This window comes from Lampris incognitus, assembly GCF_029633865.1.
Source record: "Lampris incognitus isolate fLamInc1 chromosome 3 unlocalized genomic scaffold, fLamInc1.hap2 SUPER_3_unloc_1, whole genome shotgun sequence".
Classification (NCBI taxonomy): domain Eukaryota; kingdom Metazoa; phylum Chordata; class Actinopteri; order Lampriformes; family Lampridae; genus Lampris; species Lampris incognitus.
This window is the reverse complement of record NW_026611070.1, coordinates 698,442-717,143: the sequence shown is the minus strand read 5'-3', so window position 1 is coordinate 717,143 and position 18,702 is coordinate 698,442. Positions and strand designations below refer to the sequence as shown.

Genomic DNA, 18,702 nt, shown 5'->3' with positions numbered 1-18,702 from the left:
TATTATTGTAATGTGCATGGATAAGAAGACACGCTGACCGCTGGCTCGCGGGTCTGACCCTTCAGTCTAGCGCAGGGGTGTCAAACTCCAGGCCTCGAGGGCCGCAGTGTCTGCAGGTATTTGTTGCAACCGTGCACTACACCACCTGATTTAAGTAATTAGCTCACCTCCTGGATCTAGGAGGGAAAGGACCTAGTTTAATCAGGCGGTGTAGTGCATGGTTGCAACAAATACCTGCAGACACTGCGGTCCTCGAGGCCTGAAGTTTGACACCCCCGGTCTAGCGGTTAGCGATGTCTCCTGCGGTGCGGCCGATACGGGTTCGCTTCCCGGCCGCGGCAGCTCTTGTGGTTGCGTTGTCCCCCGAATTCGCTACATTATCATGATTATTATTATATCTGATATCTGACAAGGAGCATTGAAGCTGTTCTGGAGGCTCGTGTTGGCCCAACACCTTACTAAGAAACTTTGGTTGGTTTTCCTTTAATTTATCACCCGTGTGTGTGTGTGTGTGTGTGTGTGTGTGTGTGTGTGTGTGTGTGCGCGTGTAATATATCATGTGATTAGCAACAACCCAGGGGGGCGTAATAGTAACACACCCTGGCTGCGCACCGCTCCTTTCTTGCGGCCAACGCGTTGCACTTGTCAAACAAATCGCCGTGGTTTTCGGGCTGAGGCGGTTCCGCGCCTGCCGCTTCCCTTGAGCACCGTGATGCGGCAGCGCTGCCGACTGGTTGCTTAGTCTCTCTCCGCCAAGCCACAGAGAGGCGAAACCCGCGCGGCGCCTCAGATCAGTTACGTTGTAAACGGGCTTTTACAGAGGAGCGGACTTTTGGGTAGCGTCGTCGTCGCTATGGGGAGAAGGCGGAGAGGCGCGCCCGCGTACGACGAGGATTTCTCCTTCGTCAGCCCGGTGGTGAAATACTTACTCTTTATCTTCAACCTGATTTTTTGGGTGAGTACTAAGTTGCCTGCCTTGTTTTATTTCTTGCGAACCGCGAGTGAGAACGGCGACGGCAAGAGTCCCCGGCGCCGTTGAGAACGACTTGTCACCGGGAAGTGCGGGTTAATCATTTGCCATTTCTCCGCGCCCGTCCGGATCTCCTCCCCCGGGGTTGACATCAGCCTGAGCCGCTGGTTCGTGGAAGCCCGGCCACGCACGGCCATGTCAGCGGTTACCGACCTGTGTTTGCTGCTCGGTGTCTCAGCGTTGCGCGTTGCGCGACTTTAAACGGGCCCGCTGCTGTTCGGCTGCGCTGATTTCACGAAATAAACACACCTAGGGTTGTGGAATTTTCCGACTCCCCCGCGAAATCGCTCCCCCTTTAGCGTTAGGTTACCTTACCCAACCCCTAACCCTAACCTCTAACCCCCAACCCCTAACCCTAACCCGTTCACGCCAACGTCCCACTGCCCAGTGCTGGCTGCTGACGGCATCCCGCTTTACATCGCTCTCTAACATGAGAATATTCAGGGGTTGGAGGGTGACGGTAGTATGAAATACAGCCCACTCCAACTGGGTTTAGCGAGTGTGGTTTCTAACGCCTCGTTCGGTAGCCTCCTCATTACAATCACAAAGCAAACCTCGTACTGAGTTTTTCTTTCTTTTCTTTCTGTTTTTTTTAGGCACCATACACTGTACTTTATGCCAACACACCCTGCTCCCTTTCATCAACCACGCAGCTTCTAAGGAACAAAAAAGTTAGTCTAATTCATATGCTGATGGGGACACGCAGGGTTGCGTGAGACTTGGGGGCCCCGTGTGTTCTCCTTACTCCAAATCTGCTTAGCAGACTAATGAATGTATAAATTAATATCTCCAGCTGCCCTTTTGTTTTTGTTTTTTTTGTTTTTGCAAATGATCAGAGTGAAGAGGTTGGTTCATTTGCCCATTTATGTAACTGGGGAAAATACTTTGTTTCGTTCACATATTTTAGTCATTTCCCTCAGGGGTGGAAAAAACATGCTAAAATGTACCTGCCAAGCTGAGCAGCAGGCTGCTTATTATACTGAGTTTATCCAATTCCATTAAGTCTGCTCTCTGTGGGACGTTTTAGGACTTAACCTCTACTGTTTGTAAGGAGCTTTCTGACTTAAAAAGCGTTTCTGAGCAGATCTTTTCCCTAACAGACTGAACTCTGCATTGCTGGGACTTACCGATCAAATAAAAAGAAATTTGAGAAATGAGGAAATCGGCAGCATTGCAAAGGATGAAGTAAGGTTTTAAAAGGTGTGTAGTATACCGATGAGTGTACACTTTGCCTCGGGCTAGGCTGAGTTTGTGTTCATTGCTCAATAGCGATGAAATAGAGGAATTAGACTAGAATCTACATTTCCTTTACTTCGTCTCTCTACCTACCCGTTGATGTCTGTTTTTGACCTAGCGACGTCTTTCAAACTAATCCACAGTGCATCACCATGCGTCATATGCACAGAGTGGTCTCTGGTCCTGTGCAGACAGGACCAGACTATGTGAAAACTTGTAACTATTCAACCCGGAATGTGTTGTCTTTCTTTTTTTTCTTTGCCTCTGGCTGCTAAAGAGTGTGAAGGACACACCTCAGACCTCTCTGCAAGTCTGGTTTCATGCCTTTGCTGGAGAGAGTCTGAAAGAAAACCCGTCGACAATCCCCTTTTTATGGCATAAGTTTGGTAATCCAACAACGCTTGTAGTGAGTTAAAACAACGACGACTCTGTAAACAAACACTTCCACTGTGTTGTTAGTATGTCAGCTTAATGGGTTTGAGTCCGGCTGCATGAATTAACAGATTCCCCTAGTTATATCTGTATGCAGCATAACCTTTCACTAGACTGCTCATGAACTATAAAGAGATACATTTGTGGATATTGTAACGCGCACGGATAAAAAAAGTTAGCCCTTGGCTAACAGGTCGGACCCTTTAGTCGACTGGTTAACGTCGTCGCCTGCGGTGCGGAATACACAAGTTCGCGTCCCAGCTGTGACGATCCGGCCAGGCTGCGCCCCCCCCCCCCGATTTCGCTACAATATGTAAACAATAATAACAACAACAATGACGATGACAGAAACCAACAGGCAGGGAGTCCGGGTAGCGTAGCGGTCTATTCCGTTGTTTACCAATACAGTGATTGCCAGTTCGAATCCCCGTGTTACCGCTGGCTTGGTTGGGCGTCCCTCCAGACATATTTGGCCGTGTGTACGAGTGGAAAGCCGGATGTGGGTATGTGTCCTGGTCGCTGCACTGGCGCCTCCTCTGGTCAGTCGGGGTGCCTGTTCGGGGGAGGGGGAGGGGGAACTGGGGGGAATAGCGTGATCCTCCCACGTGCTATGTCCCCCTGGTGAAACTCCTCACTGTCAGGTGAAAAGAAGCGACTGGCGACTCCACATGTATGGGAGAAGGCATGTGGTAGTCTGCAGCCCTTTCAGATCGGCAGAGGGGGTGAAACAGCGACCGGGACGGCTCAGAAGAGTGGGGTAATTGTCCGGGTACAACTGGGGAGAAAAAGGGGTGGGGGGGAAGAAAAAAAAGAAACCAACAAGCAGTCCAGCCACTTTCTCATTGCAATGTAACGTGTTTGGCTAGCTTACCAAAAAGACATTTCTGGTGTCCTCTCTGTTTTGTTTACTAGGTTAGAACTAACCTCTCGCACATGGTTCATTTCCCTCTTAACAAGGTCAAGGTGCGACGTGTGGGGTAAGGGAATACATTTGGCGAGGGAAGAGTATTAAGAGGAGCTGGCTATTGTCCTATTGAGGATTTGCTCGGGCCTCGCCGGCTGCACAGACGTGCAGAGTGAATGGGTCTTTTTGTGGGAAAAAGTACCAATTGCTGCCAAGGGGTTTTTTCATCAAATGAAAGCAGAGTGAGTAGGCGTCTGGTTAGCGTGGCAGTCTATTCCGTTGCCTACCAACACAGGGATCGGCGGTTCGAATCCCCGTGTTACCTCCGGCTTGGTCGGGCATCCCTACAGACACAATCGGCCGTGTCTGCAGGTGGGAAGCCAGATGTAGGTATGTGTCCTGGTCACCGCACTAGCGCCTCCTCTGTTTGGTCAGGGCACCTGTTCCGGGGGGGAGAGGGAACTGGGGGGAATAGCGTGATCCTCTCACGCGCTACGTCCCCCTGGCAAAACTCCTCACTGTCAGGTGAAAAGAAGCGGCTGGCGACTCCACATGTATGGGAGCAGGCATGTGGTAGTCTGCAGCCCTCCCCGGATTGGCAGAGGGGGTGGAGCAGTGACCAGGATGGCTCGGAAGAGTGGGGTAATTGGCTAAGTACAATAGACAATTGGGAAGAAAAGGGGAAAATCCCAAAAAAAGCAGAGTGGATGGCAGAATACCCTCACCTTCTACTTGAATACTGTTTGGGTATTTTGGTGGGTAGAGAATGGTGCTAAGGCTGCCATAGATGCTAAAAATCTTTAAGCCACAAGTAACTTAAGGTATTGCAAAACAAAAACAAAAAAAGATGGTGTTGCTTCCTCATTTATTCAACCTGACACGATGTCAGGTTGAATAAATGAGGAAGTATTAAGCAAGCTCGTTTCTGTTTGTGTTAAACATATGCTTTGTTTTATCAGTGACTCATACGGTTGAATCAAAATCGGGACCAGGTTTACACGCTACATAGATTAACACACAAGGCATTTTGTTGCATGTATGAAACGTATAAAATGTACCACAATATAAAAGTAATATGTCTACATCAAAGTGGGGAAGGGAAGTAAAAGAGTTACAAATAAGGCAACTCTACATGTGTAAAAGATAGCTAAGTAAATAAAAACACAACAAAAACCCACATGCCTCTCTCACCGTGTTACTCCTTATCAGGATTCGGGGGAAAGAAGCCACTCCCCGGGCCAAGTGTGAACACAGAATGACTCAAAGCTCTCCTTTGCTTCAAATCTGACAACTCATCATGGGCTTTTCCCACCGATATCGTGTCTGTGATTTTTCCAAAACATGCAATTCTCATTTGAGCTGAGGAGAGAAAAAAAAAGGTTAAAATTCTTCTTTTCCCTCTGCCCTCCTCAGATCATCTCTCTGGTGATGGTGTCTATCGGCGTGTACGCCCGCATGATGAAACATGCAGGTAAGTGATCCTCCATTGGTAAAGCACAGGGATTGCTCACATCGAGCGTGAGAGGCCTCCGTCGGAGGTGTCGAGTGTCGAGACATCCCTGTGTGGCGGCTTTGTGCTCCTGCAGGTCTTTGTTCTCTGTATGCCTGCCTTCAGCAAACGGGTCACACCGGAGTCTGTTTTGTTTACGATTTGGTCCAGAAAATAACATGTGAAAAATGCAAGGGAGGCAAAGCGGTTTCACTTTCAGGTGCTGTCTGATGTAGTGCTGGAGCATATGGGAAATATTGTTATAGTCACGATAATCTTATTCATCATACCCATTTCCCCTCGGGGATGAATAAAGTATTCTGATTCTGAATATTTTACATGATGTCAATACATCATGTTATCTGTCTTGACGCATGCTCAATAATCCAGGTAAGAAAATCAACGAAGGTTGAATCAGTTCATCTGGATACAACGTTTACTGACCGGTTCGTTTCATCACTCATCTAAGTGACATCTTCAGTCTAAACTGACTGCAGGTATCCCCACCCCTTATAAACAATACAGTACAATAAAGTTGCATAACAACCGAAACCAATCACCAGTTTCGTATGCAAATATGGGTGTGACCATTAACTATAAAATTTCAAAGGCCATGTGTACTCTTCACAGAGGATTTGGGATTAAACCAGACAGACTATAATGAGACAGTTATGGCGTTACTTGGCGACATAAATACTTATGAGCCCCTGAAACGAAATCCAGGCACAAGAAAAAAAGTGATAGATCGTCTGAAACTGTTAGAACAGGACAATGCTATTAACAGAATTTTGTACTACAGATTATACCCAGGGGAAGCTACACCTAGTCTGTATGGTTTACCTAAGATACATAGTACGCAGGATGTAGGCCATTACGGCCTATTGTTTGTATGATTAACTCAGTGACCTATAACCTCTCTAAGTGTCTTGCATCTGTTCTTAACCCGCTGGCAGGCAGTAATGAACATCACATTCAGAACACTATGGATTTTGTGGATAAGGTGAGGGACATCATGATGGAGGGGGATGAAACCATGGTCTCTTAATGATGTTCTGTTTCTCTTCATGTGCGTTCCTGTTGATGAAGCATTGGAGGTAGTCCATATGAAATTACAAATGACCCCAACCTCAGCAATAGGACCACCCCTAACAATGACCAAGTGTGTCTGCTCCTGAAGCTGTGTCTTCAGTCCACGTACTTCACATACAGGGGGCAGTACTATAGGCAGAGGCATGGGTGTGCTATGGGTTCCCCAGTTTCACCTGTAGTGGCCAACCTGTATATGGAGGAAGTGGAAAAGAGTGCTCTCTGATGTCCTATCCAGGGACACCACCTAGCCACTGGTTCAGATTTGTGGACGACAATCTGGGTTAAAATCAAATCTCAGGACGTACCACATTTCACCACCCACATTAACTCTGTGGACAACCACGTCAAGTTCACCAGGGGGGGATGTGAAAAATGACAGGATAGTCTTCTTAGACTGTGAAATTACAATTGGTGATGGGGACATTTGATTGTTGATGTTTATCCCAAACCAACACATACTGATCAGTACTTAAGGTTTGACTCTCATCATCCACTGGAGCCAAACTAGGAGTCATCGGGACGCTGTACCACCAAGGTGACAATGTCCCCACCAACACAGCGGCCAGGGAAGGGGAGAAATCCCATATTAAACAGACCCTGGTTACGTGTGGTTATCCTAACTGGCCGTTTGTCAAAGCCAGGAAGACGCCAAAACAGTGCACCAGCCAACAGAAGAGAGAAGGACAACAGCTGTCTAAGCATAAACCAGTGGTGAATCCGTATTTGGCGAGAGTGTTGGAAAAGCTGAGACGCGTATTTTCAAAACGCCACGACGCGGTTGCTTTCAAACCCCAAAAAAACGCTGCACCAGAAGTTGGCCCACCCCAAGTACTGTGTTCCCTGGCACAAACAGAGCAATATAGTGTATGCTCTTAAGTGCCAGGAGAATTGCAGTGACTTGTACATTGGGGAAACTAAACAGACGCTGGCCAAGAGGATGGCACAACACAGGAGAGCTACAACGTCAGGCCAGGACTCCGCAGTCTACCTACAGGCCAGTGGCCACTCTTTCAGGGATGAGGATGTGCACATCCTTGATAGGGAGGAACGCTGGTTTGAACAGGGAGTCAAAGAGGCCGTCTATGAGAAGAGGGAATGACCATCCTTGAACCGAGGGGGGGGGGCTAAGAGTACATCTGTCATCATCTTACAATGCTGTGATCGCAGACATTCCCAAATCTTCTGTGATTGGTACACATGGCATTTGAAACTAGTTAATGGTCACACCCATATTTGCATATGAAACTGGTCGTTAGTTTCGTCGTTATGCAACTGTATTGTACTGTATTGTTTATAAGGGGTCGGGGTACCTACAGTCAGTTTAGACTGGAGATGTCACTTAGTTGAGTCTACTACTACTACTACTTTTGGCGGCTCCCGTTACGGGTCGCCACAGTAGATCATCTGTTTCCATCTCTTCCTGTCCTCTGCATCTTCCTCTGTCACACCAGCCCACCTGCATGTCTTCCCTCACCACATCCATAAACCTCCTCTTTGGCCTTCCTCTTTTCCTCTACCCTGGCAGCTCCATATTCAGCATCCTTCTCCCAATATACCCAGCATCTCTCCTCCACACATGTCCAAGCCATCTCAATCTTGCCTCTCTTGCTTTGTCTCTAAACCGTTTTAGCTGAGCTGTCCCTCTAATATACTCGTTCCTAACCCTGTCCTTCTTCGTCACTCCCAATGAAAATCTTAGCATCTTCAACTCTGCCACCTCCAGCGCTGCCTCCTGTCTTTTCGTCAGTGCCACTGTCTCCAAACCATATAACATAGCAGGTCTCAAAGCCATCTTGTAAACCTTCCCTTTAACTCTTGCTGGTACCCTTCTGTCTCAAATCACTCCTGACACTCTTCTCCACCCACTCCACCCTGCCTGCACCCTCTTCTTCACCTCTCTTCTGCACGCCCCGTTACTTTGTACAGTTGACCTCAAGTATTTAAACTCATACGCCTTCGTCACCTCTACTCCTTGCATCCTCACCATTCCACTGTCCTTCCTCGAGGGAGGACGTATGTTTCATTACTCAGAGTGATGGAACATATCTGTCAATAAACGTATCCAGATGAACTGATTCAACCTTCTTTGATCATGTTATCTGCTTACATATGCAAAAATATCACATTTGAGAATCCAAATGACTTTCATCACATAGAACTCTTTGGTAATGTGAAGTATAATATCAAACCAAAACTACTTTCCAAATAATGCCCCCTCAAATATTTCAGACCTCATTTTGTGCAGAGTTTTAGATAATAGATTCTCATTATCATTAATTAAGACAACAAAACGCATGTGAATTTCATTCTAATACGATACCGTTGAAAGATGCTCAACAGTTATATTGAAGTATCGACCAGCCCGTAGATGTTCCTTCTTCTGAGCGGTAGAACGAAAAAGCGAGAGGTTTTGTGTCATTTTTATAGACATTTGCTGTCAATTCCTTCCAAGATGCACCCTGTCATTTTAAAGAAAAAAGGGTTTCTCTCTCTTCATTTCATGGCTCTTCTCTTCTTATTTCTGCTTCCTGTCAGAGGCAGCCATGGCCTGTCTGTCGGTGGACCCTGCTATTCTCCTGCTGGTGGTGGGGGTGCTCATGTTCCTCATCACCTTCTGTGGCTGTGTGGGCTCCCTCAGAGAAAACATCTGCCTCCTACAGACGGTAAGTCCGTGCTCCTGAGCCGATCTCACTTTGTTGTACACGTTGAGGATTTGAACGGTCGGCGTCACACCTACATGTCCACTGAGCAACCAGTACGTCCAGTAAGGCAAGGCAGCTTTAATTGTATAGCAGATTTCATCCTCAAACGCAATTCAAAGTGGTTGCAATTGGGCGTAAAAAAGACATTACATAAGAAACACAGAATAAGATTAAAACGAAATTTTTAAAAAAAAAGGAGACATTACATAAGAAACACAGAATAAGATTAAAACGAATTTTTAAAAAAAAAAGGAACTAGAAAATTTCTGGCGAAATGTTGAGTGTGCCTGCTGTTTGGTGCCCTCGTGTCTTGAAAAAGTACAAGTCGTACTGAGAAAATGTTTCCGTAATGAGCATCACAAGGCTTCAGTGAAAATGTACCTACAGAAAGTGAAATGTACCGAGGGGAAGTGTACCTACTGTTTACGGTGTAGGAGCTGTCGCAGTTTTAAAAGAAGTGCCATCTCTGTTTCTGACAAGAACTTCAGAGCTCAGTTCAACATGGCAGTCTGGGAGAGTTTTGGTCAGCGCTCTCTGTGCTTGGAGGTGATTTATTCAAACACCGTAAGTCGTGTCACAATGAGAGTCACACTGGGTGAGAGAGGACACATTTCTCTATGTTCCGGTATATGAATTGTCCATAACGGTTGGAAACTGCAGCAATTTAAAAGAGGTTCTTATGGGAAAATTTTCCGGGATGGCAGTTAAAAGGGTGGGTCATGTGATGCACTCTAGCACATTCCACCCAATACACACCCATTGTAAACACTGAGCTGCTCTAAAAAAAGCATAAAACTTCACCTGCGATTTTGCAAAACCCTTACTAGGTATCAATATATCTATTTAGCTCGACAAAGTCTGAAGTCTTGTGACCCGTTTAAAGTTTCAACCACGTTTTTAGGTTAAACTATGACAAAGTAATGTGGCGCCAAAGAGTGGTGGGTTTGATCTTTGTCATTACCACTTCCTGTTGTTTTTCAATGGGAAATTAAGATTTTTGTTGCCATGGTTACTCGAATCGCCAAGAAAAGTTATAGCACACCATTACCGATCGAACCGCACGTTTTGATGTTTAAGTTACGGGGTTTACCTCAAAGCTGAGGAACTTGTGTGCCACAATGTGTACCGAAGAAGTATGGCGGATAATAATCTGTCCCTCTGTGCTTTGCTCTGCAGGCACATTATTAAAAGAGGAAAATGCAGAGGAATGAAACGGCCAGAACTTAAAGGCTGACGGGATGGAGCCAGATCCTCCCATTTAAAACGCATTGAAATTCAGTTCACAAGTGAAACTATTTTAACCAGGGGAAACTCTGGATCGTCAATTGTAGAATAAAATTACATTTGCCTTAATTTCTTGCGGATTTTGAGTCTGCATAACACAAAGTAGCTGCTCAAACCGAATGACGGACAGACAGTTTCTCCAGGGACAAGCAATAAACGGCTCTTTAAAGTTTTGCTAAAGAATAGATATCTATCTAGGCCTCAGACTGATTGCACCAATGATAAACTCATTTATTCAGAGCGACTGAATGTGAACCACAGCATCAGGATCTCATCTTCATGACCGCATGATTCATTTGAAGAAGAAAAAAAAAACCCCACAAGACTTGCTAACCGTTCTCTCCTTCCCCTTCCTCCTCGCTTATCTGCATTTCCTCCTCCAGTTCTGTGTCTGTCTGACGGTAATCTTCCTGCTGCAGTTAACTGCTGGTGTCCTGGGTTTCGTCTTCTCAGATAAGGTAACATGTCAACATTGATAAGACACTGGGAGATGCTGTGCATCTGCTTTTGAAAACTGACTCATAACCCCAATGGCCGCTGACGGTAAGAATGGTTAGCTGGCTACTTATTTTAGGTAATAAGTCATAATCACCCTGGATGTCCAAATGGCCTTCTCGAAATACATTCACAAAAATATATACTGTTTTCACAGTTGTAAAGTGTGTTTTCTTAACATCCTCCACAAACAAAAATACGGTGGATAACTTGATTTGTGGGTCATCTGTCTGGTGGAGTTACTGGGTAGTAATATTGGTGCACCAAGAAGTCCCCGAAAGACTTCACTAAAGTCGTCTGTGTGGACACGATGCACTTTTAGTCTCTTCCTTATTTTCACAATTGGTCCACAGCGGTTGATTTCATTGTAGCTATTTTTGGTGTGAGGAGTGTATCTGACCCAAGGTTGTAGATTGTGAGGATGACTCAACATCCCCCTCTCCTGGGAGCTTTCACCGACTGTTGTATCCGTCACATTGGAAACTCATGAGTCAAAAGTTATTATTTTCTCTGAGACAGGTTTGCCTCATTAAAATTCATGATAGGTGGCACGGCACGGTAGCCCAGTGGCTAGCACTGTTGCCTCACCTTAAGAAGGTCATGGGTTCGAACCCCAGGCCGTCCCAGGTCCTTTCTGTGTGGAGTTTGCATGTTCTGCCCGTATCTGCGTGGGTTTCCTCCCACCATCAAAAAGAAATGCATGTTATGGTTAATGCTCCTGCCTGTGCCCCTGAGCAAGGCAATGGAAAGACGAACTGGAGTTGGTCCCCGGGTGCTGCAGCTGCCCACTGCTCCTATACAATAGGATGGGTCAAATGCAGAGAACAAATTTCATTGTAAGAATACAATATCAAATAAAGTGTCTTTCGTGTCTGGCGTTTCATGTCTTGATAGTAGATAAATCTCCTCGGGTTGCCGCAGGGAAATCCAAAGCCCAATTCTGTTTGCACGGGATTAGCGCATGTTTTCTCAGATTACTTACTACTACTTACTTACTGCTGGACATTGCATCAGCAGCGTAATGTGTCAGCTCGGTTGGCACTCCCGGTTTGATAACCGTGCTTGCACGTTTCTAAACCGTGCATTTTATATCTCTGTGTCTCTCGAATGCACCGATGTGACTGTTCTGTTTGTTCTGTGTACTGTGCCACCAAGGCCCGGACCAAAGTGAGTGATCTCTTCAACAATGCCATCGTCCATTACAGAGATGACATCGATCTCCAAAACCTAATTGACTTTGGTCAGAAAGAGGTGAGCTTGTACTCTAAATGTAAACTGACTTGTCTTGTTTGTCTCTCTTTTATTTGGTGCTTCCTTATGACGTTGTTTTAATTTCCCTCCTGTCCTCAGTACATGTACATTAAGTGTGCAAAGCATTAAGGGACGTGCCAGATGAATCCAGGTGAAAGCCGTTATCCCTGGTTGATTTCACCCATTAACTTAAAGAATAACTTTGAAGGTTTGAAACAACCGACATGAGAATGTAAATAGATATAAACAGACTGCATTTATAGGGCGCTTTTCTGGTCTACCTACCACTCAAAGCGCTTTACAATGCGTGCCTCACAGTCATGCACTGGTGGCAGAGCCCGCCACTGCGAGGTGCCAAGCTGATCATCAGGAGCAGTTGTGGGTTCAGTGTCTTGCTCGAGGACACTTCGACATGCTCTCTGAAGGAGCCGGGGATCGAACCAGGAAACTTTCAATTGCTGGGCGACCCGCTGTACTTCCTGAGCCATGCCACCTCACTCTGTAAAATTAAAAATGATGCCCAGCAGTGTTGCAGTGATGTCTGGCATCAACACAAGGTAACCTGCGTTGTAGTGATTATGAATATTACAGCTTGGCATGGGCAAGAATTAAAGATATTATGTGCATTTGAACAGGGTATCGTGATAAGTGCCAGTCATGCAGGTGTAAGTGTCAAAAACTGCAATACTGCTGGTATTTTATGTTTGTGTCCCATGTGTACTTACAATGGTTTACCACCTAAAAGACATCAAGGTAATAACAGGTCAGAGGTCAAAACAGTCCATCGAAGAGGTCAAAGGAGGCTGACAAGAAATGTGCAGCGCAACAACTAGTCTTAAATTTGTCACAGGTAGCGTAGCAGTCTATTCTATTGCCTACCAACACGGGGATCGCCGGTTTGAATCCCCGCGTTACCCCGCCGACTTGGTCAGGTGTCCCTGCAGACACAATTGGCCGTGTCTGCGGTTGGGAAGCCAGATGTGGGTATATGTCCTGGTTGCTGCACTAGCACCTCCTCTGGTCGGCCAGGGTGCCTGTTCAGGGGGAGAGGAAACTGGGGGGAATAGCGTGATCCTCCCACATGTTAAGTCCCCCTGGTGAAACTCCTCACTGTCAGGTGAAAAGAAGCGGCTGGCGACTCCACATGTATCGGAGGAGGCATGTGGTAGTCTGCAGCCCTCCCCGGATCAGCAGAGGGGGTGGAGCAGCGACCGGGATGGCTTGGAAGAGTAGGATAATTGGCCGGATACAACTGGGGAGAAAAAGCGAGGAAAATTAAAAGAAAAAAAAATTATCATGTGACAGTCCAGTGCAACATTGGTGCCAAAAGACCCATAAGCGAATGCTTGATTATAAACACTTTTAAACACCCTGACATGAATATGATGGATGCAGCTGTAAAAGGGCTCTACGTCTTTCAACAGAAAAATAAACTGACGTTTGCAGTAGGTTAATTAAAAGTTACAGCACTGAAGGATTGTTAAAACATTGCCTGGTTTACTCCGTTCCGGCTCCTGCAGAAGTTTTAGATTTCTCCAAAACCTAGTCTTAAAAAAGTACATGCATCCGCCGCCATCAAGATCATTGACAGTCAGTTGCATCACTTTAGTTTGTCAGCCTTTAAATAGAATTTTCTCATTTGAATAATACCCCATGCCACAAGGCTGATGTAGTCCAAGAGTTGCAGTGTAAACAGTACAGGCAATTCAGCTCGATGCATGAGTTAGTCCATCCACACGTGTGGGATTGGAACTATCTATTTGGAGTATAGATCCACCACCAGCTAGTTCAGCATAACTGGGAAAAGTCTGCACGAGTTAGCAACCCTGTTGTTGAGTCCATGCTTTGATTTATCGGAAGCTGCTCTGAGAACGGAGGGGGGCGCAGTGCAACAATGGAAAGGAATCCATAGTAGTTTGTGCAGTCATCAATATGATCTGACTTTCTAAAGTTTATTTTTCTTAATGTGTCAAATATATCTGCTGTTCATGCTAAAAATGTCCCGTTTTCCTCCTTAGTTCAGCTGTTGCGGTGCCGTGGCCTACACTGACTGGTCTCAGAATGTATATTTCAACTGCACCCTCGATAATCCCAGTAGGGAGCGCTGTTCTGTACCCTTCTCATGTTGTCATATAGCCAATGATAAGGTAAGGAGTGTTTGGGTATCTCCTCTAGTCTTTAGACGGACGAAACGATACTCTATCAGAGCAGTTTTTGATTATGGCGTTTTACTTAAGGAGTAAACTTCGAGTTGAATGTTCTGGGGTGTGTTGGCTTTGAACCGCCTCACACTCGGCAATCCGTATTTTCACAGGATATTTGTGTATTTATGTGTGTAAATTGAGGAATCTTTCTTTTAATCTGTGTAATATGTATTGCGTGTGTGTTCATGCTTGCCTGTGTATCTGTTATGTGCTGGTGTAGGCAGTTATTAACACCATGTGTGGCCAAGACATGCAGGACAAGGACTACCTCCAGGCAGGGGCCTACATTCACACCAATGGCTGCATTGACAAGTTTGTCAACTGGATCCACAGCAACCTTTTCCTACTTGGAGGCATTGCCTTGGGACTTGCTATACCACAGGTAGGATTCTGCATGCCCGCACTTGGTGTATAAGTCTGTCAAAGGGAAACAATCATGATTTTCATCATCTCTTGTAGGGATGACAGTCCATTAGCAGCCACAACACCAAACTGCATTCTGTTTGCCTCTGAAATGGCCACCAAAATTGTGCAGAAAATGGAAACTTGCTTCCTAGTTTTTCAAAAGGCTGCATTATATAAGAAAATGCATATAGCATCACTATGTACAGTTGTGTAAGAAAATGGGAATGGTAATGCTGCATTGTAAGCTATGCAGCATTGTTATTCACATTTTCTTATACAATGTGGCCTATCTACAAACCGTGAAGTATGGTTTCACATATGCCATCAGTAATGATACTGCTGGACATAATTTAAGCAGCATTTCAGAGACACAGAGATGAAAGCTAAGTATTATGGCTGCTAATTGAGTGTTATCCCTAAAACATATAAGTAGACAGAAAATGCTGAAAATAAGGATTGATTCCTTGTCTTTCACATGTGTAAAGAAAATGGTTAAAATGTCTGCCAATACTAACAAAACTGAGGAAAAATAACCTTTAGATAATGCTGCTAATAATAGTGTATTTTGACTTTTTGAAAGGCACACAATATACGTGTAGTGACTCCATCCCCATTAATTGTCGTATGCTTCCTCTTCTCCAGCTGGTGGGGATCCTCTTGTCTCAGATTCTGATCAACCAGATCAAAGACCAAATTGAACTGCAGGACTACAATGACCAGCACCGCTTCGATCCGTGGCGCTGAGCCGGTCTGGGTCAACGGCAGATCGATGTGAACAGAAATATGGTGTCACAGCCAGCAATGGGTTGGGGGTATGGCAGGTTGGGTTCCCAACAAATGAAGTTCCCAACAAAGGTGACGATGTTCATCCTCAGCGTGAGACTCTCAAACACACACACACACACACACACACACACACTAGTGATGTGGACTATGGTGAATTTGTGATGTGTTGGGCATTGGGAAGAAGACCAGTCAAAGAAAGACCACATGCAGGTGAAGTGAGATGTAGCTTGGCAAGAAGGAAAGACAGCGGTCTGATCCTCAAGTGTCTGCAAACTCTTGGATCTTATTCCCAAAACCATCAATTTCCTCCAGTTGTGCAAGTTCTATCAGGATTAAGAGGCAGACGAAAGCAAAAGCGAACTCTGCTGCTGGGATTTTTGTTTTTGAAAACATTGTGGTTTGCACTCAGAAAAAAAAAACTTTCTCCAAATAATGCAGAAGATTCAGTAATATAATGAGACATTTGGAGACTATTTCCTGGCGTGAGAGTAAGCCAAATCTTTCAACACATTGAATGGAGATGTTACATCGCTTTTCAAGGAACAGTTGTAATTTTGTTTATACGGGACGAAAAGACCCTCGACTAAACTGGTCTGCTGGACTGCCCTGAAGCCCAGTCAGATTAATGGCATTGTCTTCAATGAGATTGATGATGAGCGTGTACTGGAGGAGCTGGATCCGGGAAAGTTTGAAGATCCCCGGGTCCAATTGTGGAGCCTTCCTGCACTAAGAGTAAGGTAGCCCAGAAAGCTGCAAACAGTCACCCTCCTGGATGCCAACCACTCTAAAAACCTTGCCATCACATTACAAAAGGCCAACAAGACCACAGGAGATCTGCAAAGCCATAGAGAAATTTGACCTAAAGGCCTTACCTGTCGACTTTGTGGAGTGTGTGATGCGATTTCTGCCCGCGGAAGCGGGATGTGAGTGACGTCCACTCAACCAGCTTGCTGAGGAGCGCCGCATCATGCTCCTGTTCAGCAAGATAGAGAGGCTCACCCAGAGGATGAACATCATCACCTTTGTTGGAAACTTCACTGACAATGTCAACATGCTTACACCACAGTTGAATGCCATCATTCAACTGTTGATTAATGATCAATGATGATGAATGGTTGGGATATTGGCCTGCCAAGTTGGGCCATACCTGCCATTTAACTGGGAAGCATCTGACCTTGAGCTGAGGATTTATTCTTTGTACTACATGATTTCAGAACCACCGGGATTGTGTGAAAACGTGTGAACAGAGCAACTGTGCTCTTTTAAAATAATGTGTAGTGGACTTAAGCTGGACAAACGGCCAAACCTTGGACAAACAGCTGGAAAACTGGGAAGCTGTCCTATTTAGTAGTACTGTCTCCCCCTGGTGGACATACAACAGGCCTGCAGTCCAGATGATGGACCTTATCCCATCCATGACTTTTTCAGACCTTGGTGTCAAACCTGGCAATGAGCTTTTTGGATGCCAGAGCTCTTGTTGATCTTTAACTAGGCACCGTTTTAGTTATTTTCCACGATGAGCTACTTTATTCTTTTACTATTCTTATTTTCATCATCGAAACAGGAAACCGGACTGGGAACTGATGTCTTTCACTTGCTTCAGCTGCATCCACCTTTCAGAACGCTTTGCTAAATAACAAGCAAAAAAGTATTGTATGGAAAAGTGAGATTTTCAAATTTCAATTGATTAATGAAGACCTACCATTTCAATTAAAAAAAAAAAGTCAAATAAAGGATCTATGCACACTCTAAGATGTAGCTTCATTGCTCTGAGATGGGTTGTGTTTAAGGTTTAGTTGAGAGGTTTTACTTTAGATTACATTGTTTTGCATCCTGAAATTGTAACTTTTTGTGGTGTAGCTGAAATGCATATTTTCAGTGAATGCGTTTCGACTTGCGTCTCTCAATAATGTATACAATTTTAATTTTGAGACATTGCACAACGCATATTGCCACTTTGTTTGTCATCTTGATGCTTGTTTCTCGGTTAATGCTGTCTGTACTTCCATAGACTCCATGCCTTTGAAATAATATTTACCCACAAACGCCCTGTGTTAACAAAACGTTTGTGAACCCTCTAACAAAAAGGCTACACATAATAAACACTTCGGTTTACAAAACAAGTCCAAAGTGTTAGAGTGTTTACGCTGGTGTTGGGCATCTTCATAACATGGCCATGTTGGGCCGATGTCCTGCGTGGACCGGCACGTGATGTCATTTCCTCTCTGTCATTTATGCCGGCTGAGAGTCGGGATGAACTCACTGATGATTTTGTGGAGGTGGATGAGTCAATATTCTTCCATTACCAACAGAGATGTAATTCTGGAGATATTTGGTTGATTTTGGTTATACCTCCTCCCCTCGTCGGCTCTCTCATCTAATAAAGTTAGCTCTGAATAAAAAGGTTACTATAAAATAAAAATGGTGCTTCTGCATTAGGTACTGCGGTTAATGGAGTTTGCGAGTGGTCTGTAGTTTGTATTTGTGTTGTGTTAGGACATGGGATGAGACTGTCGTAGAGAAAAAGTGACATTGAAATGTAGACATGGATGCCATCATCTCTGCTTGTATTTATTTATCCTCCAAAATTGACATCTGAGACCAGAGCATATTCCCGTAAAGATGGCGGTGATGGATGCATTTGTCCAATCACACTGGCAAGCAACTAGTTATTGCGTTCCCCGCAGTTTTCCTGCATCCATTTACTTTAAAAAAAAAAAAAAAACTATATATATATATATATATATATATATATATTTCCCGAGTACATAACTAAGAATATCAAGGCAACCACTGCTTTGAGTTTAAGAGTTATGTGAAACACTATGGGATAATGTATGGCAAATTTCTCGGGGTGTTTTCGATGGCAAATCTGTCCGTTGACTGTTAACAGTTCATTCTTGCTTCGGGGTAACTATAGCAGAGCTGTCAGTGTGAGGTGGCATAAACCAACTCAACCTCTTGTTTCCAGACCGTTTCTCCACCTGGCACACAAGGACCTGAGTCGAGAGACATTCCTCGCTTGAAATCTGATGCCCACAGCCTTTTGGGAACAGAAACAGCCTTGAATGTGAAATACCGCTTATTGCAGCTTCACTGCATTTCGGTGGATTTGGAGGTAAGTTTAAACAGTTGGAATAACAATAACATTATAGCTCTTGGTCTAGAAAGTGTAAGATGTGATGCAGTGCTATATATTGATATACTATATAAACTTGTTGGAGCGTGTCTGAAAACGCAGTATCTTTTGGAGGAATGTTTGTCAACGTGTGAGGTGTGACATGTCACAATTAAATGGATGCAACTGGTGAACGGCATTTGTCAATACCATCTGTTGGGAATGGAAGGAACGGGCAGATACGGCAACTATTATTTATCGCTCTGCAGAGCAGCTC

At 44.9% G+C, this 18,702-nt stretch overlaps 1 protein-coding gene across 1 annotated transcript; it reads left to right on the top strand.

Moving 5' to 3' along the window:
• The first annotated feature begins 631 nt into the window (after positions 1-631).
• On the top strand, positions 632-17,629 carry tspan33a (tetraspanin 33a). The gene is made up of 8 exons (XM_056301626.1): positions 632-955; positions 5,016-5,073; positions 8,716-8,843; positions 10,550-10,624; positions 11,817-11,912; positions 13,931-14,059; positions 14,337-14,498; positions 15,164-17,629. The coding sequence occupies exons 1-8, from the start codon at positions 854-856 to the stop codon at positions 15,263-15,265; spliced, it is 852 nt and encodes a 283-aa protein (XP_056157601.1). The 5' UTR covers positions 632-853; the 3' UTR covers positions 15,266-17,629.
• The last annotated feature ends 1,073 nt before the right edge of the window (positions 17,630-18,702 follow it).